The 23,889-nt window shown below is 38.7% G+C and overlaps 1 protein-coding gene across 2 annotated transcripts in view; it reads left to right on the top strand.

The window, feature by feature from the left end:
- Nucleotides 1-23,889, top strand: part of LOC137193594 (cadherin-12-like) — a 130,335-nt gene that overhangs the window by 67,649 nt on the left and 38,797 nt on the right. For both annotated transcript variants that reach the window (XM_067604823.1, XM_067604824.1), the window contains exons 5-10: nt 380-549; nt 7,239-7,358; nt 10,325-10,492; nt 10,654-10,841; nt 22,320-22,573; nt 23,534-23,670. In XM_067604823.1, coding sequence (XP_067460924.1) covers nt 380-549; nt 7,239-7,358; nt 10,325-10,492; nt 10,654-10,841; nt 22,320-22,573; nt 23,534-23,670 — 1,037 coding nt within the window. The remainder of the gene's footprint in view (nt 1-379; nt 550-7,238; nt 7,359-10,324; nt 10,493-10,653; nt 10,842-22,319; nt 22,574-23,533; nt 23,671-23,889) is intronic.

Below are 23,889 nucleotides of genomic sequence, written 5' to 3'. Positions count from 1 at the left end.
AACCAATAAATCATTAGCTTTAGTGTGTATGTTAATGCAAGTGTAATATGTGTGAGTATTATTAATTCAGGTTTTCCTGAGTTGGAGAGTTTAAGTTGTAAAATTTGATGTTGATTCTTTGTCTTTAGTTTGTATTTATTGCTCATTCATCCTGGATTACGTGTCCCATCTGTAACACAGGGCAAATAATCAGATTTTCTCTAAAGCTGCGTGTGTTGGCATTAACACAAGCTGTCATCTAACCCATACTGACACTTACATATCATGTAACAGATATCCTAAAGCCTGACTAAGTAATCATCATGTTGTTTGTGTTGCTTGTAAATATTTAAAACAGTGCATTTTATGTGTACATTATGTAATCCTTGGTGTGTTGTAGGGAGGAAAAGTCCTACTACACATTGAAAGCCCAGGCTGTGGACATCGACACAGGTCTTCCTCTGGAGCCAGAGTCTGAGTTCATCATCAAGGTGCAAGACATCAATGACAATGAACCTCGGTTTCTAGATGGACCCTACAGCGCCAGTGTTCCTGAGATGTCTCCAACAGGTAAAACAGGAGACAAGAGGACCAGAGTTCTCACTGTGCTTACATGAAGCCTCCCTTAATATACATACCTTTACATTCTATATATAATCACAGTGTGGGTATTAGATACTAGGGGTGTGCCCGAATACAAAAACATTATTCGGCAAAGTACAAATATTGGGTTTTTTTTCCAAATATTTGTTTCATACAAATATTTAAAAAAAGAAAAATGTTAGTTAGAGGTCTGTCTGCAATGAGGCGATGAGTAAAGTTTTAGCTCAGTAGTCAGTGCAGTTGTTTATGATCTGGGAGACTCCAGTTCAAGACCCAGTGTGGGGACCTCCTTCATAAGGTAGTTTATTTATGAACACTTATTGTAACTCTTTAATTTTCTAAAATTAAAAGCATAATAAAAACAAAAACAGGATTTTTAAGCCTCTTTCCACTTTTATTCAAATACAAATACAAATACAAATAATTTTGCTGCCTCAACAAATACAGATACAAATACAAATACTGAGCTTTCTGCACATCCCTATTAGATATCATAATCAAAACTGAAATGGACAACACTAGAATCCATCAAGCATTATATATGAACTTGTTTGGTTTTGTCATTCCGGAAATGCCATTTCAATGGAGAATATCAGTAGAAAGAGGTCAATGTTCATAAGCCACAAAGTAATGATTGATTGCTGATAGTTCTTAATTCATTAAAAGACATTTCAACTCTGTCTTAACACAACAGTCAGGTGCTCAAATGAATACTGAAACCGGTGCCACAATCATTCCTCCTGTTCATACTGACCATTAGAAGACCCCTTCATAATGCACTTAAAAGGTAAGTGATGGGGAACTGAAAAAAGACTTATCTCTGGTTATGAGAGTTACAAAAGCACAGGGATTTGACTGAACAGTGTGCAGACTCAACTTTGTTCAGTCAGAGTAGAGTGGTATCTCGCCAGCAGTCTGCAGATATCAGGCTGATGTTTTGTCAAGAAACTCAAATAGCAGGAGCAGATGAATTAGTGAACAGACCTTGCTCCGTGCTGAAACTGATTAATAAACTGGATGTCTGAAGCATCTGGTGCTGAGAGTCAGTAGCTGCGTGGGACAACCTGTATTTTGTACAGCTTTAACAGTGACACGCAGGTGGTGCAGCTCATTTATTATTCTTGTTCAACTTTTGCACATGGTGTCTTAAAACATATCTCATTTCATCCTGCATTTTGCAAGAATTGTGAATCGACCCCAGTCTTGAAAAAATAAATGATGATTAAATAATAATAAATTATGATTTTAAACTAGAATTCACAGAGAACTAATAGGTTTTGAAAATGAAAAAGGGTTCTGCTAAGGAGCATAAATAATCTTTGTAATACCCCATATCCACCTGGTATTGACATGTGATCTCTATCTGGATATCTTATTCAATTCAATTCAATTTATTTATATAGCATCAAATCACAACAAAAGTCATCTCAGGACACTTTTCACGCGGAGCAGGTCTAGACCATACTCTTTAATTTACAGAGAGGGAGACCCAACATTCCCCCATGAGCAAGCACTTAGCTACAGCGGTAAGGAAAAACTCCCCTTTAACAGGAAGAAACCTCAAGCAGAACCCGGCTCTGGGTAGGCAGCCATCTGCCCTGACTGGTTGGGTTGAGAAAGAGAGAAGAGGTTGGAGGGGGGGACACAGAGAAGCAGAACAGCAACAGCAACAACAACAACAACAACAACAATAGATACATGACTAGCAGCACCCACAGCAGGAACAGCTGCTGAAGGACAGAAGGATGTCAACACGTCAACATGGCCCATCCTGCAGATGAGAAAGCACAATCTGGACAAGGAGTGTAACTCTTTATCATTATGCATCGGCCAGACCACATCTGGATTTGGTTTGGCTCACATTATGATCAGATCTCAGGGAGTTGTAAATGACACCTGTACAGTGTGATCAAAAAAAATCCAGCCATCAAAAAGTTACAGACAAGTCCTTCCTCTGTTCAGAAAAAAATACATTCAGCAACATCACTTCACCTGAACTTAGAGCCATCATGTTTGTTGATAAGTCTGACAGCTCCATTTGTCTAATTTGCATATTGATCACATGTTGATACCAGGTGGAAATGGGGTCAATAGTTTACAGATGTTAGCTCGTTATATTTTGATATTTCTTGAAAGTTGAAAATTCAAAAACGAAAGGCCTGGCTGAGCTAAAGGAAAGATCAGAGAGTCACTGAAAACATCAGCATTCATCCCCTGAGGGCCATGAATATATATATAACTATGGCTATTTTTCAGCAACTTCAACTTCAGCAACAACATGCTTTGAATTCATTATGCTCTGATTCACACCCATGGTTTCTTCTCTATAACAACAGCGGCTGAGGCTCATGGGTATTGACGTATTCTTAGCCGTCCTCCAAAATGAAGGACAGAACCTGATTTCTCAAAAACAAAGTTGAAATAATTGAAACTGGTGGTGATAATATAAACCTATAGGATTGTTACATTATCCAGAAGAGTCCTGAGTTTATTGACAACGTCCTTTAAAGAAATAAATTGGAATGGGAATACAGAATGGGGAAAAACACTTCGAGAACGAGCAGCCCCTCCCATTTCACAACTTAATTTTATGGAAATTTAATGGAAATTTCTTGTATGTACTGTATCTTGTACAAAGTTGAAAATTTGACCTGAGCATTATCTTCTGGGAATTCTCAGAACATGTCATGGAAATCAGTTAGCATTATATGTTTGTTTACTAAAGTGTTGGTGTTAGATGAATGGTGAAGTCAACAAAAACATTAGATTTTATCCCTTGGAACATGAATATCTGTTTCAAAATAAATGTCATCTGGCCAGTATTTGTTGAGATCCTGCTTTGATATGTGTTGGGACAGCTGGATTAAATGACATCTTGACATCATGCAGCAGGAAAAAATGAAAAACCTATCAAAAAGAAGAATATTTGAGACATTATTCATTTTTAGAATACATTTTGTTGTATAAAGAGTATAAATAAATGTAGTAGTTGTGTAAAGAAATGATTCCCTGCAACCATTTGTCCTCCAAACACGTGTTTAAAAGTGAGAGGAGCTAGTAAAATGATTTGTCATGTGTTTACTGTTTGTCGGACTAAATGAAACATTAATTGAAATTCATAAACAAAATTTTATTTACTAAGCTTTTTTGGCTCAGCTTGGTTATTAAGATTCACTTTGCTGTGTGCTTGGACATATTAAGTTGTATTTGTCAGCGCGCACACACACACACACACAGTGCACTAAGCCAGACTTAGTGGCCCATCTGTCTGCTAAATACCATTACTGAGAGGTAATTTAACAGTCAAGGTCTTTAGACCTTAAGCTGTTAATGCTTCAGCTGAGGCCCGAAGTACTCTGAGAGAACACAAGCTTGACCCCAGTATGTCTGTGTTGCAGTGAAATACAGCAACAAACTGTATAGCGGATTAGCTATGGTAGCAAACAGCACAAGTATCCATATGATAAAAACATAATCCTATCCGTGAGAAGTTGATTGCTAAGAATAGGTGCTGACATTTTTTTTTTCCCTTTCAAACATTGTAGCTGCACTATTTTCTGTGGAGTAACAGACTTTTCAAAGAGTTTTTGATATGCTTGGAATCAGTGCTTCATACTGCACATATTCACCTATTTTGTTTGTGTCAAGGCCAATTATATTTACCAGAATATATGCAGTTGAATTTTGTCTGCAGAGCTCTGTGCTATTTCCTAAGAATAGATTACTCAGGATAGATCATTTTTGCAGGTGCTAGTTGGTCTTCTCTTACTTACCATGCAGGTAAAAGCATTTAACCTTCACCTAAAATAAACAGATATATAATCAAAAACATCAGACATCCTCTACTTTCAAATGAAAGTCAATGACGGTTGATGCTTTGACTTTGGGTTTGTGATGCCTCTGTGTTACATTTACATGTAGGATAACCTATGATACTATAAATTACATTTGACATTCATTTTGATGTTGAGTCCTACGAGCATACTAGCTATTCACTGTGAAACTTTGTAGAGATGCCCCCTTACTGTTTCAGACCTGTAGCAAACACTGTCACTACAGCTGGCCACAGTAGCTAGGAAGCTCATTGTCTCAGTTATTAAAAATTTGATACCAAACTTCATGACTCCATCAATATTAAATGACATAAATCCATCCTATACAGTAGTTGTCAAGCTTTTCAAGAATTAAGTGTCTGGGGACCATGAATATCTATACAAAATTTAATAACAATAATAATAATAATAATAATAATGATAATAACAGACTTTATTTATATGCATCTTTCATACAAGAATGCAGCTCAAAGTGCTTTACAATAAAGAAAGTACATTCATAAAAATAGGCATAAAATTAACATAAAAACAGGTATAAAATGCCATAATTAACATAATTAATGTGACATGAGATGGAAAATAAAACCCGTCTTATCTTTATTTATATATTTTTATATTTATTTATATATATATTTTTATGTCAGTGGTGGCAATTTGAGACCATTTATTTATTTATAATAAATCAATCCATGTATACTTATTTATTGGAATTTTCATAATTTATCAGTGCCTAGGACTGCAACCATGTCCAGAAAAAACAGTTGCCAGACTTTCACTGCTTTTAATTGATCCTATTTGAGCAAATTTACTGCCTACTGACATAAAATAGAATATATATCACTGGACCCACAGCAACACTGTCCACTCCTGCTGGCTTGTGCTTGCAGCTAATGATTGTGACATTTCTCGGTGGAAACTGGCGATATGTGTGCCTGTGTGGTGTGAAGTGTGACACAGCAGTAATAGTCATCTTGATATTTCTTTTCTCTTGTCTTTATTTGCATATTTGGTATTGGCAATGATTTGTTAAGAGTTTCAGGAAATAAATGTAATGTATGTTAAAAAAAATGTATTCAAACCTAGATCATGAAGAATGCGACATTTCTGTGTACCTTCATCTACTGTGGAGTACAAAGCAAAGTCACACCCTTTTGCAGGTGTTGCAAGAGATCATTTTGTCAGGAAAATACAAGTTATTCTAAATCTATTCATGCAGTCACTATTTAACACTAAATAAAGAGGGCATTCTGTGTAAATAGTGGGCCATGTATTATTTTTTTTTGTTCTGTCTGAATGCAATTGAATGGTAGTTCATATGTTGCATTACAGGGCTATTTGAATCTTCTACACGGGATATAATAGTAACCACTAGAGATTAACACAACAGAATAGTGAACACAACAAGAAGAGGATGGAGTGGAGATGGTGCAGATGTTGCCATGACAATAAAATGCTAACACATGTAAACACTACTTCCAGTGTCTTACTGAGTAACCTTGACACATCTGACCTCAATCAACTGAAAACCCATACATCCTTACCTTTAGTGTGTGTTAATGTAAGTGTAATATATGCGTGTACTGTTAGTTCAGGTTTCCCAGAGGACAAAGGAAGTGACTTTTATTATTTCAAGTTAGATTTGATGTTAATTCTTTGTTGTGAGTTTGTATTTATTGCTCATTCATCCTTGAACCATCTGCAACACATGGCAAATAATCAGATTGTCTCTAAAGCAGTGTTGGCATTAAACACCAGCTGACATCTAACCCATGTGGACACCTCAGCATTATGCAACAGATATCTTAAAGCCAGTTTTAAGGAGAGATTGCCCTGATTATGTCATCAGGGTTTTCTTAGCTTGGTTTTAGAGATTTCACATTTTTAACTAGGAATCATAAACTGGTGGTGTGTACTTTGAAAAATGAGAGCATTTACAAATGCAAGGAGGGTCTAATGAAAGACCCTATCAAGCTTCATTATGGGAGCTGTAGGATGCCTTGTTTTTGCTTGGCCTACACTAAGATCTAAAAGTCAGGATATATCGACCTCTGCTGTTTTGATTTTGACTGTTCTTCTATACTATCTGTCTGTCATAAATCCCCCAGCTTTATGGAAGTGCAATACTATTTTGCTAGAGTAGTAAAACAATAGTAAAAAGCAAAAAAAAAAAAAAAAACAGATCCTAGAATAATCCAGAGAATACCATTTAACTTCATAAATTCCACAAGGACGCTGGCATCCTCAGCCAACATTACTGTTGTTCAGAGGCAGAAGCAGGCTCAGTTTTAAAGCTAGAGTGAAGATAATGTTGGGACGGGCAGTAGTGCGTTTGGTTATTAGCAATAATTCATAATTATCATAGATATCACTCTGTGTGACCTCGTGGTTTGAGGCCCAACAATACTAAGGCACAATCGTGCATGGGGATGGCCATTATATACTTCCATCTTAATGTTCTAAGCTCTTGTACACTCTAAACTTTCAAAACACAATGTTTATCATAGATTTACGACTAGAAAAACTTGACCCACAGTGCTGAGCTGCATCTTGAACTAATATTCAGGTTCTTAGCTTTCACCCCCCACCCCCACCACTTCCCCCAAAAAAGACTAACATGGGTCTATGGTAAGGAGAGGGGGAGTGGAAGAAGTTAAAAAATGGCAAAACAAGTCTGAATGGCACATTATGTTCAGTACTCAGGCATTTTAGACACAACACTTTAACAAGGATGCATTGTTTTGCTGAGAAGAGAAAAAAATAATTATATTTACAGGTTATATAATTATAATTACATAACCTGTGAGTGTGTGTGTGTTTGTCCAGGAACCTATGTGACACAGGTGACTGCCACTGATGCAGATGACCCCACATATGGCAACAGCGCACGAATCGTCTACAGCATTCTTCATGGCCAACCATACTTCTCTGTGGACCCCAAGACAGGTGAGAGGACAGCACATTACAACTTCTATAACAAACCAAAAGTTATTCTTACTATTGTATGACAGATCTGTGACTTTTGAGTGAACCCACAACTCACATTCCCAGCTATCTCCACTCCCTCCTAAAAAGTGTGAAATTAAACCAGTCATGACACAGTGAGTGGTTCTGGGAGTGAGTTTCTCTTCAGTCCGGCACCTGAATGATAAAGCCAGCACTAAAAGGGACTTAAAGATTTTGCAGTCCTCTAACAGACATCTCAACTGAGCAGTAATCACTTTGAACATGGGGTGTCATGTTTCATTTTTCCTCTGAGGCAGAGTATGCATCACCATCCAGACTCTTTCACTGTGAGGAAAGACCTCACCAAATATTAAGGTATACATCAAAGATTTTATTTTGTTCTGGTGAAAATGTCAAACTGGCAGAAGAGTTTTGGAAGCCATAAACAACTATGACCAGTTGCCTTTCAAAGTTGGGAACAAATAAGAGATAAGAGAGAGAGAAATAAGTCACTGGAAAAGTCTGTGACCTCTTGAACCTTGGTGTTCCTGTTTATAAGTTCTGAAAAATCTAAGTTTATCAGACAAGCATGACATCAATAAAAGCCATTTTTGGGTTGTTGTTTTTTTTTTTGTGGTGTATTTTGATGCAATTCTGTGATGAAACTAACAATAGCCACAGGAAAACATCACTTTGCCAGTGCAAAGCAATTCTTGAACAAAGCTTTAGGTATGTAACATAAAGGTAGCCTAGACAGCCCTCTCGCTTACCACATCCTCCACCTCCTCTTGGGCATTCCCAGGTCAGATGTGATACATATAGAATCCCTCCAGCAAGTTCTGAGCCTGCTTCAGGGTCTCTTCCCATGTGGATGTGCCAAAAATACCTCCACAAGGGGATATCTTGGAGGCAAACCACATTTCAACACAATGGAGCAGCAGTTCTACTCTGAGCTGCTTCCACATGCCTGAGCTGCTCACCCTCTCTCTAAGGTCGAGCCCAGACACCCTGACTTCAAAATGAAAATATAATTCACACAGATCTTTTCTGTCTGTGATAAAATACTCTAAACTCAAGGTTCACTTACTAGATTTTTCGGGCCCTTTCGACAATTTCCAGCAGCCCTCTTCAGCGAATGGAATTTACAAGTGTCAGCACAGGACTTTGATCTTGAATTTTGATAGAGATTGTTACTCCTGTATCTAAACCCTGAAGAAGACCCCTTGAGTTCAACTGCATCAAAACCTTGAATTATTTTTAAGACATGGAGGAGAGTGAACTGACCCCCTCTTCACTTCTTCCACCCAAGTGGGGGTCTGACAGCATGACACGGACCTGAATCAGACACTGTGTCAAAACTCTTTGAAAGCCAGATGGCTGATTAAATGAACAACTCGCCTAAGAGCATGAATAACCCTTAAATAAATTAAAAAATTATTGTTAATTTATCATTTTGAGACTGATTAATTGATTAACTTGAAAACGTTTTCCCTTCAATAGAAGGAAGGTGCTCTATCAAATGAGGGAAACTACTCTACTTGAATAAGTAGAAAATGTTTTTAGTTGTGTTTCTTGGTGCGCTGAATTTGTGGCTGTGTGTCTGCCTGATTCAGTTCTGCTCTTTCCTCTAGACTGGGTTGCACTAACAAAAATGAATTTAATCTAAGATTAGTTCTAATCAGAGTTTAGCAAAGCAAAACTAGGTTTAAAATGAGTAAATCCAGAATTAAAATTAAGGCAGCTATTGTAAAAGTTAAACCTCCTCAAGTGCAAGTTTAAAGTTAATGCTAGATCACATTTTAAATTGGAGTTTAAAGTTTTGGTGCAACAGAATTAAATTTAATCTAGGTTTAGAGTAAAAAATCAACTGTCATTTAGAGAGGGGTTTAAAATGAATCCTTCTTGATTTTAAGCTAGTTTTAAAGTTTGGTGCAGCATAACTTAAAGTTAAACCATGGTTTAATTGGGTTTAAAAATGAATCCTTGTTGGTGCAACCCAGCTCCAGTGTGTTAGTGGATTTTCAAACTCCATGCTAGTTCAGTCCTGATAAGGTGTGTGCCTGAATTCAAATACATAACAATACATTGATTTCATAAAATATTTTAAAAATGATTTGTTTTCGGGAAGAAAAAATAAAACATGTCAAATACCAGCATGCAGGTCGGTTACATCGCTATCTCAGTCTCTCTCTTCTGCTCCGCTGCTACGTCTATCAGCAGGTCTCAGCGAGAGGAGTCACATCCACCCGCTACATGATGCACATTTCCTTATCTGGACATCAGTCCCTGAGTTGGGGGTGTTCCCCAGAGATAAATCTGAGCTATTGACACGTGCAAATGGCTCCAAAGGGACTCACGATAACCTGTTCCCTTTCTCCTTTCCACAAAGTTAGGTTATAAAAAATATGCAGTAAATTAAAAGTGCAAAGCAAGAATCACCTTTGAAGTTCTCTACATGTTACACACTGTGCTGTCTCTGTGTCATGGTCTGTCTGCACAATGGGAATACACTTGGTTTAGCTCAGTAGTCCGTGCACTCGTCTATGATCTGGGAGACCTGGTGTGGGGAACTCCTTCATAAGATAGTATATTCATAAACACTTACTTTAACACTTTAATATCCTAAAATTAAAAGTGTAATAAAAACAAAAACTGGATGTTTACGCCTTTTTCCACTTTTATTAGACTACAAATACAAGTATAAATGATTTTGCTGCCTCAACAAATAGGCTATAGATACAAATACAAATGCTGGGCTCTCTGCATATCCCTAGTGCTGATTAAAGGCTCCTAACACAGAGAGGTACTAATTAGTCATATGAGCAATGATAGAAGGCTTCAGCTGGTAAAGTACTGCTATGCTTGCCTAATGAAGGCTAGATCCAGAGTCTATATCTGTCTGTCTGTAGAAATCTAAATATCACAATGAACCATCCCTCTCCACCCCTCCCCCTCTCCCCCTGCAGGAGTGATCAGGACAGCTCTAGCCAACATGGACCGCGAGGTGAAAGAGGAGTACCAGGTTCTCGTCCAGGCCAAAGACATGGGAGGTCAGCTGGGAGGCCTAGCCTCTACCACCACCATCAACATCACCCTCAGTGATGTCAATGACAACCCACCGCGCTTCGCCAAGAGTGAGTGGAACTTTGAACAATGCTGTCTGATGGTTGATGTAGAATGATGAATGAATGCTTGATTGGTTTATCTGTTAGGATGGATTGAGTCAAATCATTCTGCACTTTCTTTTTTAAACTGTATTTAATTTTCTCTCCTTTTACTTCTGTCACTCTCTCAGGTATTTTTCACCTCCGGGTGCCAGAGTCGGCGTCAGTGGGTTCGGCAGTGGGTCGGATTCGAGCCCACGATCTAGACGCTGGCAACAACGCAGAGGTGGATTATTCCATTGTTCCAGGAGATGAAGGCAACATGTTTGACATCGTCTCTAATGGCCAAAGTCAAGAGGGAGTTGTAGTCTTGAAAAAGGTACATTCAGTCATTATGAGCTTTTAACACATGCATACTTTGAAATCTCAAATTTACAGCATATGTGCACTCTTACACTCTGTGTGGGTTAGTAGCAAGAGAGGGAAAGAAAGAGGAGGGAAAGTGACTGTGGGGGGGGGGGCGGTTGCTTTGTCCACAGAGCATATGGACAGCAGTCTATAAAGCATGTTGTCTGATTTCTGATTGACAAGCAACTTACTTTCTCACTCATGGTGGCACAAACATCAGTCCCAAGTGGGACAAACACAAGACTGTATAGTGTGGTGAACACAACTAAACAAGGTTAGGGAACAAAGGGACTCGGCGCTCCATCAATTCACACAACAAACAACAGCACTAAAGCTGAAAAACACAAGCAATAAAACTTAAAAAGCTAAAAGCTAACAACACACAATATAACACGGTCTCTGCCCAGACACCTCTTAGTTGGTCACTTCAGAAAGCAAGTATAATGTATGTTTCAGTCCACCTTTCGGGTCCGGCTCAGATGCTGAAGGGGCTATCCTCTCACTCTATCGGCACGTTTGACGGCAGCTAATCCTTGGCAGGCATTGTAGAGATAACAGCGGAGTCAACTCAGTTAAAGATGAGGAGGTCCTTTCTCCCCTCTGCAGGCAAATTTAGAGCACTGTGTTGCAACAACAGTATCTCTTGGATCAGGTGATTGTGTTCGGGCGAACACAGGGGAAGTCTCAGCTTGTCCAGCAAGGGAGTGTCTTCCAGTCGGTGGGGAAAAAGTAAACGTGCTCCTTTAGGAGGTAACCTTTAGTAAACTGGCTCACAGAGAAAGCAAAGCTTCCTCCGGGCGAAGTTACAATGGACAGACGACCTTCAATTCATGCAGCCGCTTCTTAAAGGTGCGGTGACATCACAGCTGCGTTACCATGACTGCCGGTGGTGTTGGTGTGTCTCTGCTAATGAGAGATGATTTCACACCAAGGTGCGAACTGAGCAAAGCATGCTGGGAGATGGAGTCCGTTTTGGACTCCTTTTGTTTGACTTGGTGTCCTTCCTTGTTGTATCTTACTATACTTGAGTATCAGGCCCAACAATACTGTATGTTAAATATTAAAAAAGAGCAGTATACCCTTAGATTTTTAGCATTCCTATCTGTAATATCCCATGATACAATGAATAACAAAACAAAAAACAAAAAAACCAAAGGCAAGTTTTGCAAACACCAGCATTTTTCATGTGATGTGCTGTCAGTGATCCAAGTGTGGGTGGAATGTGCTGATGTGGCTGTGATCCCAATCATTCTGCCTCTTAACCTTCCATTGACCCAAGCGATTAGACAAGATAATGCTCTACACACTAAAGCATTCAAACACACCCTCATGCACACAAAATAGCCTTCTTTTTGCAGCGTCAGCCGTTGAAACCCCCCTGATGATGGAACATCTATGGTATATATTGGAGGAACGGGAAAGAGAAAAAAAATTAAGGAAGGTGTAGAAAGATGCAGAAGGAACAAAGGATTGGAAGAGAGAAGACAGAGAGGAATGGGAAAAGAAAGGAAAAATGTTCAAGGCCTGTTTTATTATTCCATTTTCTTGGATTTTCTTGTTTTTTGCTAAGTTATTCATTCGTCCCCAATGGAAAACTGAAGTCTTGCATTTCTTTCACTTCAAGGGTAAACTTGAACATGACACTTGCTCCTGGTGAACCACAGCATCCAGTTTCACTAAGTCAGCCTGGTTTTAACTCCTCATAAAGGTTTCAACAGGAAATCAGATCTTAGAGTAGAGCTCCTCCAAAAGAAGTCATCCGAGGACTTGACGAAACTTAAACTCTGTTAAATGCTTCGTCTAGATGGATACCACCTCCTATCACACTCACATACACACCCGGAGAGAAACCATGCACACTGGAAAGCACAATACACGTCACATCACATCAGACAGTTTAGCATCAGAGGGCTGCGGAGGCTTTTATTTCAGACTGTCCTCCAAATCAGAACAGACACGGCAGCTACTTTTTGAGCACGAAACTTTGCCAGCTAGGTCTCTTATTTTAGAAATGAGATAAGCCATAAATTCATGGCCCTCAGTGCTGACATTGTGTCCCTGTCCCCTGCTTAAAAACAAAGAGACAGTTATTGAACATTAAACAGAAGTTGGCTCACCATTATGAAATATTTGACCAAATTGGTCTACAAAACACTGTACATACATTCCTGGAGCATTAAAGGGTATGTCAACAATTTTTCAAGTGTGTCTTAAAATAACAGTCAGGTGTTCATATGAACAGTTTTCCTCGCTGTAATCATTCCTCCTGTTCATACTGGCTACTAAAAGATCCTTCAAATGTGCTTTCAATGTAAGTGATGGAGGCCAAAATCCACAGTGTGTCCACTCAGTCATTTAAAAGTTGATGTGAAGCTTATATGAGGCTTCAGCAGTCTGAGTTAGTCATATCAAGTGGATATCTGCCACATTTACAGTCTTTTTAGCATCAAATTTCCTCTTTGTGTTTCCTCAGACAGTGTTTCCCTGTTGAGCTGTGGTGGAAGTATAGTAATAAAAAGAGGGACTTTGGCACTAAAAAGACTGCAATGTTGAAAGATATCTACTTGATTTGACTCATTTGAATTTGAAGCCTGATATTAGCTTCAGATATCTTGAAGATATAGCTAGATAGCTAGTTGATTTAAAGAAATATATCCAAAGATGATATTCTCTCTTCTGCTCTTGTGGATTGATGTTGTTACCTCTTGTTGAGAGGCTTTTCTGAAGATTACTTGAAGGTTATTTTGCAAAATGACCCACTTTTTAGGTCCAAGCTCAAGACGTATTCAGGAGCTAATTTTTGGTGCAGCTATCCTCTCTCTCAAGCCACCACATAAAGACAGACTTACATCACTGAGAAGATACCTGATGCATTTTGTCCCTGGAACACTTTATTGAAAAAAATTCAAGAGACTTACAGAATGAGGACATGAAGCTTTTTCAAGTGTGCTGAACTCTTGAGGAACTTGTTATTTGTAAAATGATTCATAGTTGAAAAGGGAACATTAGTCACTGTTGAAAGCAATTCAGTGAGCAGGGAGACTGCCGAGGTGTACAGGCAGGGTTTGTGATTCAGTGGTTAAGAGCTTTATTTGAATGTTATGTGAATCTTACACTTTTAGGTGAGTCTTCTCTATGTTTTTTTTTATAATATCTGCCCCTCATTTAACTTGACTTGTGAACAAGAAGACAGCATCGTCCAGGATACATCAGACTGCTTGTCATGATGAAAGAGTGTGATCACACACTGGACTGATGTTCATGCCTGTTTATGCAGTGATGATGTCTCTGATATGATTGAAGCAGAATCAGTAGTGGTCTACTGAGTTTTGATAACCACCAAAACTCTCACATTTATTTTTCAACTTATAATTCAACTTTGGGCTTTTATGAAATATGTCTCCTAAATACAGCCTTCCTATTGATGGATGAATTACCATTCTATAAGTATTATTCCAGGTTCAGTAGCAGAGAACACTTTCTTTTGCACCAGGGTGCTACAAAATGTGTCTGAAACAGCCCAGTATCAGGACCTGTATTTATCAAGTGTCTCAATGTAGAAAAACAGTCCTAACTGGACAGAAATTCTCAGTTTTCTTCTACTACTTTTATAACTAGGAAAAGCAGTAAAAGCAATTTATAAACTTTCTTAAGTCAGGAAATGTGTCCTGAGGTGTCCTAACCTGTTAAGTCCCCAGTCCACTTTTTGCAAGTTAGGATCAAACCAGCTACCCAACCCGCCACCTCCGAACAGGGGAATATCTTTTAGAAGAATGGTTTCCTCAGCCTTGGCATTGATTCTACAGCTTCTGGAGGGATGAACACTGTTCTTCATAAAGATATTCCATCATTTGGTGTTGATGATGGTGGTGGAGAGTGCTGTCTAACATGTCAGTCCAAAATCTCCCATAGGTGTTCAACTGGGTTGACATCTGATGACTATGAAGGTCATAGCATATGATTCACATCATTTTCATACTCATCAAACCATTCAGTGACCCCTCACGCCCTGTGAATTGGGCCATTGTCATCCTGGAAGAGACCACTCCCATCAGGATAGAAATATTTCATCATAGGATAAAGGTGATCTCTCAGAACAACTTTGTATTGATTTGCAGTGATCCTTCCCTCTAAGGAGACAAGTGGACCCAAACCATGCCAGCAAAATGCCCCCAAAAGCATAACAGAGCCACCAGCTCTTGTTCTTTTCTTTTGTTATTCTCCTGGCCTCATCCACATGACATATGCAAAGAAAACATTCCCAACATCACTGACAAGTCAATTCCAGGCAATTGGGGAATTATTTAGACATGAGCAGACATGTTACAGACACAGGCTATTAAAATATCAATTTTTTTTGTCACCTCCTATTGTCATGTGAAAAGTAGCAGAGTGCAGCTTTAACAGAAACTAATCCCTGAATCCACTACACACCTTCCCTCTCCACTCTCGCTGTTCCTCTCTTCTGTCTGTGGCAAGATGCCAATCAGTTAAATCCTTCCTGGCTCCCTCGCTGCCAATCAGCCCTTTTCCTTTTCCCTTTCCCCTCACTTAACCCTACAAGTCTATGTGTCAGCCAAGTGAAACGCGATTGAATTTTATCGATCCAGGAGAGGTTTAAGCTCTGCCCCTTTTTTAATCATGTCGCTGTGGTCTTCACCAGACAAAAATCAGGTCTGTCAGGAGACACTTAATTTCTCCAGAGCTAGACTATTTGAAACTTCATTATACTGAGATTGTTTTCTACCCTCTCCAATGGATGTATTATAAGAGCTGGGTACCAGACCGACATGCCCATTCAGTCTAATAATTAAAACATTAAAACAATAAATTAAAACAATAAATAATTGCTCAGCAGGCGCATATGCCAAAAAAAAGTTTCTAGCTTCCAGGTCTGTGTCCGTGTTGTGCGGCCCACTGCATATGTGCAGTGGTTTTCACCTGCTGGCCCTGTCCACGAGTTCCCACTTGGCCCATAGACTTTACACTGTGGTGATGTCACAGTTTTTTAAATCACTTTTCTTAGTGAAGTTTTAAAAATTCAAAACCTCCATGGATCAAAAGTTCATAATAGAAAGAGTCATAATTGACCTTGTCTGCAGTTGTAAGTGTCCTGTCAACAGTTTTACAGACGTCTCTTACAATGGTGGTCTATGGGGAAAATGCTATTTGGGCTGCAATACCGTGAGTGACCACTGGAAAAACTGGCTGTGCCCTGTTATAATACATCCATGCCCTCTCCTCATTGTCTCCACCATTATGTTAAGGTATTCTTCTTCTCTAAGAGGATTTGCTCCCTGTAATGAGTTCAGAGGGATAAACACTGGACAAAATGAAAAATTAGAAATGAGACAGGTGAAGGATCCCTAATAGACTGCATATTTTGCTGACTTTGAGTGCTTATAAAAATTTCTTTTCTTCTTTTTCATATTTTACACATATTTAAATAAGTGACAACTAGTCCTACTCTTGTAAGATGGAAGCATGAGAAACAAACTGTTTAGATTATGACATACAAACCAACTACCAATACCCTTTAAAGAAACAGAGTCTTCAGAAAGTCAACAGAATCAGCTTCATCATCATCATCTCCAGCACATCAAAGTGGTGGAGTTGTGCCTTTTTTTATTTCAAACAAGCCAAAGGTGAGAACAATGGAAACAAACAGCACAACTCTTCATGAATGTTGGACTCTTTCATGAATTGGCTGAAGTTATAAGAATTTCCACATGGATTGTTAGTGAAATTAATGTTGTAGTTTCCACCAAGACTCTTGGATCACTGGATTCAGACAGCAGAGTGGACCTGACTTCTTGTGTGCAGGCGGTAGGCTACACATCCTCGTAAAACATATAACATCGCACTGAAAAACAGTAAAAAAAAAAAAAAAAAAAAAAAGTCAATGCCCGGCCCTCTGTTTTTAGACTTAGATAAGGTTTTAGGCTTTTATCAAGCTCCCTTATTTTTTTATATTTAACACATTTTTATTCCACACTGGAATTCAAAGTAAACTTACTTTTAAATTCAAAGTAACCTGCTGGAGGTTATTTACCTGAACAATTCATTTCTGTGGCATCAAGAGACAATGAAGGTACCACAGTTTCAACACAATACTGTTTCATACTTGCTAAACATTGAATTCACACTCAAATGAGGTACAGTATATGCAGAGTTTGAAACATCTGCTGAAGAGGGAAAGTTTCTCTGTGCACACTGTAAATCTAAGGTAAAGAGCTATATTTTTAAAAAGCATGTCTGGAGGGGATATTTAAATCATCACTAACCCTCACACTCAAAGTGAAAATCATACCTCATAGACCAATGAGCCACACAAAAGCAAAACATGTGTGTTTTCCATTGCAGTAAATACCCTGGTTGGCAATGGCTACAGTTCATCCAATCTTCAGCTCAACTCAAAATTGTAGTCTCCAGATATCCCGCATGTGAGGCATTTAAGGAGCATCGGTAAATTGTAGCATCTACTGACAGCCTGTGTGTGAGGTGTTTAGGGGATGGGCAGTGTTCTCTCTAGGTAGATATCAGCCTGTTCTGAACAGGCAGGTTTTGAACGGGCACTGTACCAGTTTAATTAGAATAATAGATTAGTTGCCCACTGAAATCAAAATAAGGGCTATTGTTTGCTAGTTCTGCACATCAGATAACGATTGCAAAACCTTTGAATAAACTTTCTCAGGTGCCTTTTCAGACTTTGGGGGATATTTATTAAGGATTTGTGGCCCATTTTTATGCACAAAACAGTCAAATTGCATTTTTCCATATTTACTGAATGGCCGACCGCACTGAGGTTTAACGCTGGTTGCTTAGAAGAAAAGTAGAACCACTGAAATTCATATCCATATCTTCAGCACCTGATTTATCACCTTAGACTGACTAAAGGAGGAAACCAGCATCTGGGAAAAAACAGGTGTAAGATTAGCATGTTTTAGTGGACACACACAGAGGGAGAGAGACTATAGCAGATATAGGGAGAGAAACACAAATTAAAAGATGCATTTTAAAGTTACTTTACTCTCTGCTTAGCACTATGGCACAAAACAAAAGAGCAACAATAAAATAACCATTATTCATGCAACGTTACCTTTCTGTTTCTCTCAGTGGCCTCCTTATTTTGTTGACTTTTAATGCCTTCTAGCAGCTCTGGTCCAGTGTGATGTGATTGTAGCAGCCAGTAATTAAGTACGCTGATTTTTTTTTTTAATCCATTTACAGAACTTATGTAGTCAAAGGAGTATAGAATTTTAGCAAAATTCATTAAATCACCGACCTTTCTGTTGAGCTGATATCAGGCTATTTAATAATTCATTTAATAATTTAATATTAATTCTCCTTTTTGTGGGATGAATGCACAATATTCAAAGTTCAACAGCCAGCATACAACACTTTCTTCTGCACTTTATTACTTTCCAGACATCAACACGCCTTAAAAGAGCCTGGTATCAGATCTAATTTAGCAGTACTTAATGCAAATCATATGAACTGCAGCTGAACTCATTTACATCTGCAGTCTTAGTAAATACCCCAATAAATTTAAAAAAATTGCAGTGATGCAAAATTTTTGTGCCCCTGATGGTAATTTGTAACCAATTAGTAAATATTAAGTGTTGGCAGATCTTGAAATGTTCAATATGACATCATCAAACTCAACTGAGTAATTTTTGCAGCAGCGGTTACATATGTAAACCAAGAGAGGGTGCCTCCAATAACTGTCTGCAATGCTGTCAGTTTTATTGATAGAACTCTCGCTATGACGTGTGGTGTTAACATCTAAATATTTTAGTGTCTTTAATTAGTCGTTAAAGGCAAAAGACACCTAAAAATATAATAACTAAAGTAAAACCATGTGGTCCTTTTCCAGAAATTATTTCCTCTTCATGTATGTCCCAGTATGTTACACACATGCATACAGGCTTAGCTGCATACAAACAAACACATACACACATACTTGTCATCTCCTTTACATTGCAGCCATCAGTGGAGCTGATTGACAGGCAGTTTGTGGGAAACGACAATAGCTTTGTTTCCCACAAGGCCATATGGAGTTAGTGGATGAAAGGTAGAGTCATATGTGTGTCTGCGTATGCTGGAAATTATGTGGGCATGTGTGTGTGTGTGGTGAATCCCTTCACTCAGTTTTCAAAATATTACCCAGTAGTATTTGTTGCCGATGGCCAGGTGCTCATCTTGAAGTCAAGTCCCCTGCTTGAAGCCAAAACATCAACGTGGTCTCATTGCAGACGTACAGTGCAGCGTACCGGTCGGGCTTAGGAATGTGAATTGGCTTCAGCAGCATGAGACAAACTGAGTTTGATATGTATATGAATGTGTCTTGGTACAGTTCGTGGCCACATTTCCATATCAAAGTGGCTGTCTCCTGCATCTTCCTCCTGCACATTCACAAACAGATAAGCGTGGAGAAGAATGGAAATCGACCCTCCTTTGTGTCCAAATCAATCAGCGAGCAGTGCATTCATCAGAGTGATTGGACATCAATAACCAAATATTCTGCCCTTTGAAGTCTCTAGTGTGAGGAATTAATATATCAAGATGCAGTCGTGGTTGCTATGCAACAATAAGGCAGGTTATCCTGGCATCATGCTTGAAATGCAGAAATGAAAATATTGAACTTCATGTTTGCATGTACAGTATGATTTCTTGGGTCAAGGATTGTTGGTGATAGAGAGGTCAGTTCCAATTCTTTCCTGCGTTTTCAAATTAAGTGAAGGCCGATCCTTAATTCAGTATTCAAAAGCATTTCCAAAAAATCTTTGTCTACAGCAATTTGTACAATATGTGACCCACATGTATTTTTTTTATAAGCAGTCTTTCTTTTATTTTCTTTTGTGGACCTGAGGAATACATTGTGTCTCATAGTCAGCTATTCAAATTGCATTAATATCCTACTTTCTAGCCTATACCCTGTGAACTGCAAGCATTCAAGTTGGCTAGCACTGAAAGACTTGTACAAGACTACTACATAAATGTAAATGTACATTTACAGACTGGTCATTTTACCACAATCCTCAAAACTGCTTTAGTACACCATCTTTTGATGAAAAGCACTCTAAATGCTTGGAACATGAATAACTTTGTACTTAAATGGGTTTCAAAATGTATATACTTTTAGCATAATAACCTAGACCAGTGGTTCTTAAACTTTTTCACTAATGTACACCCTACATAAAGAGGTACAATACAGCACCATCAGTGTCTGATTGATTTATTAAACAACAACCTTGTAACTGAAAAACACTTCAATGCTACATTTCAAATGTTTAGAATTCATCACTAAATTCATAGCACTGGCATTGTAGTTGCATTGAACTGTGTCTCTTTGATTGATGATTTAGTGAGAAACTTGGGCCTGTGCTTCACTGAGGATCTTTGTCATTCTCGGGGGCAGGGAGGTACCTGCAGTGATCAAATTCTCTTCCAGGCACAGTCTGTTTATTTGCTTTGTTTTGATCAGAGTCATTGCAGAAAAGGAGGCCTCACACAAATATATGGATCTAAAGGGTAATAGCTGCTCCAAGCTTTTTTTTTCCAGTTCAGGGTGTTCCTTCTTCACGCACACCCAAAACTGTGTGAGTGGATGTGTCAAACCTCATCTTTAGGCCACGGTCAGATGACACATCAAAGAGTTTTTCCTGATGACTGACAGGAAGCTTTCTTCTGTTTCCTTCAGACAAGACAAATGGGTTTCTCACCCAATCCAGCTGTGCATATTTCTCTTCCATGTGAGGGAAGTAAGAATAAAAACCACCAATCAAGTTGGCCAAATGTCCCTCTATGATTGACTTCACTGGTGTTCTCTCCACATCCTCACTGGATAGGAAAGTAGGTGACATATCCCTCTGCACATGCCCTTTACTCTGCTTTCTTCAGGAAACCATCCACCTTGTCATACAGGTTCAGGATGCTGGTGTCCTTGCCCTGCAGACACACTTCCAGTTTGTTCAGTTTACTGAATATATCTACCAGATAACATAGCTTTGCAAACCAGTCTGTGTCCTCAAACAAGGTGGCATGGGGAGATCCGTGCTCTGACTGAAAGGCGCACACTTCACATCGTATTTCTAACAGCCTGTTCAATATTCTCCCTCGAGAGAGCCAGCACACTTCTGTGTGGAATAGCAGTTGTGTGTGTTCAGCTCCATTGTTTTCACAGAGGCGGTGAAACAGTTGCGCATTAAGTGGCTCTGGCTTAATGAAGTTTATTACTTTGGAGCTGTCGTTCAAAACACCATGCAACACAGGACTCATTTTCTTGTACGCCAGTGATTCCCTACGTATGACACAGTGAGTCCACTGCACTTAATTAATTAATTAATTTATTAATAATTTCATTTCGAAGAGCTGCGTCAGTACTGAGACTGGTGCAGGATTTCCAGTTTTGACCGTTTTCACAGAAGAACGCATTAACAACATTAAACATGTCCTTTCTGGTTGTTTTTCTCCTCCAAACTCTTGCAGAAAAGTATATGTTCACAAATGTCGTCAGTATCAATGTATCTCACGAAATTAATAAGCTGTGCCTTTCCACTGACATCTGTGGATTGATCAAGCTGGAGTTTTCCGACAACTTGATTAACAATGTATGTTCCCATCGTATCTATTCTGCAGCAAACAGTGTCATTTGACAAAGGCACAGTTTTTAATTTATCCACTGCGTTTTTGTCCAGCATAGTCTCATTCAACACAGCAGTGGCTGGAAGTAGTGGGCCTCCAGCTATGGTGAATGGCTTTAGCTACGAGCAAAGACGCTGCATAAGAAGTCTCGAGTGCTTTGGCTGATGTTGTGTGAAGACTTTTTGCATCTTTCTTGGGATGTCTTGGGATCTTTCTTGACTTTCTGATGTCAGAAAGTTTTCTCTTAAAAAATTATTTTGTTGGCTCTGTTTTTTCTTTCTTTTTCACCTCTTTCTCCTTGTTTTCAGTTGTATTGTTGCTATGTTTTAACCACAAATCCATTTTCTTGATTTTCGTCTGTCAAATCAAAACTAGCTTCCCGCTCACAGTGAACAAACGTCATTGTGAACGTGATTGCATTTGTTGCTTTGGGAAACAACTGCATTGAAAATAGGAATATTGTATATAAAGTGTGGTTTATCAAACTTACATTTACATTTTTATTGAACTTATTATATTATAATTATTTTAGGAATTATGCATGACTGATATTTTTTAAATTAACATTTTAAAAAAATCTCACGTACCCTCTTCAGTACTCCAATGTACCCCTAGAGGTACATGTACCCCCATTTGAGAACCACTGACCTAGAGCAAACTGTCATTTTAAACAGTCATTCACAGGCTTACATAGTTTAGAGTTTTCAGATATTCAGAATGCATTTAGGATGTAATTACTGCACATGTTCTTCCATTTCATTCCTCCATGTCACAGAATTTCTTTATCATTGTGTTTCTGCAGACTCTCGACTATGAAACCAAGAAGTCATACATCTTCAAGGTCGAAGCATCAAATGCACAGCTGGATCCTCGTTTCCTACACCTGGGGCCCTTTAAGGACTCAGCTACAGTCAAGGTGAATGTTCTAGATGTGGACGAGCCTCCCGTCTTCACCAGACCCTCCTACTCTATGGACGTGTATGAGGACACTCCTCCGGGAACCATCATAGGCTCTGTGACGGCTCACGACCTGGACGCCAGCAGCAGCGCCGTCAGGTAAAACCAACAAGTCTGTGGCAACAATATTAACACCCTGGTTTGCATCTAAGCATTGTCAAAATATGCAAAAGAACATGAACATTGTTTTATTAAGATTTGTGGTTTTAGTTTTAATATTTAACAATAATTACTCCTTGCTTTATAAAATAACCTCTCAGAAGGTACTGATTACAGTCCAGGAGGCCATCTTTTAATTTCCAGTCCTGTAGGGTTGGGAATTTTAGATGTGGCCTTGAATAATGCAAAATGAGTTCATTTTCCCACCAGCTCAATTATTCTGCTCTTATGAGCGTGGATTTAACTTGTGCTGCTGTGAAGTATCTTTGTAAGTGGACAGATGTGACCATCCTGTCAATAATTTAACAACACATATGTGTAGATATAAAAAGAATAGTCCCATAGCTCTGCTGTGATTGGTTGTATTTAAACATGCTCCGGTATCTGAGCTGAAAATCACAGAATCTCTGTGTTACTATAATCACTTCCTTTTACAAACACACCTGTTAAAGTAAAATTATGCAATTACTATGGTTGCGATTATTCTGTGAATCAGTACACAGACCAAACCAAACCTTCATACTGAACCCGATTGAAAGTTCATTCTTGACATTGGACAGAGCATATGACAAAAGAATCTCACCACACTGTCCAATTAGTAGCTGTTCTTGAGCTTTTGATCAAGAACAAGATAGGCAAATAAAACTTCTACAATTCCATGACGACTTAGAATTTTCTGACGAAGATCATGTGATACAAAAGCTCCAAAACAGCTACTACAAATGGACCTCATGGTGAGATTGTTGTTGGTTGTCTACACAGACTACAGGATGTGTAGTCACTGCTTTGCTACATCAGTGCTGTGCTGTACAGATTAAGTGAGTGCATTTTACATATCTGGGTCCTTTGATGATACCACTGTAACTTGTTTCCATCTCATGTGGACTCTTTTCTTTGCAGGTATTCATTGGAATGGCAGACAGAGGCTGACAGCTGTTTTGACATTGACACCGTGGAGGGAACCATTTCCACTAATGAATACCTGGACAGAGAAGCAGCTGTTCAGCACAATATCACTGTGGTGGCAACCAAAGTCAGTAAGTATTCCACAGCAAGAACATCCTGCATCTATAACAAAGCATACACAGCCCAGAACTGATTGTCTTGTGTTTGTTTTTTTACAAATACATACATACACACTAGGGATGTGCCTGAATACAAATACATTATTCGGCAAAGCGCAAATAGTGGGTTTTATATGAATATTTGTTTCATACAAATATTTTAAAAATTATTTGTTTTTGGGAAGAAAAAAA

The sequence above is a fragment of the Thunnus thynnus genome, chromosome 12 (assembly GCF_963924715.1).
Source record: "Thunnus thynnus chromosome 12, fThuThy2.1, whole genome shotgun sequence".
Classification (NCBI taxonomy): domain Eukaryota; kingdom Metazoa; phylum Chordata; class Actinopteri; order Scombriformes; family Scombridae; genus Thunnus; species Thunnus thynnus.
This window is presented reverse-complemented; position numbering and strand designations above follow the sequence as displayed.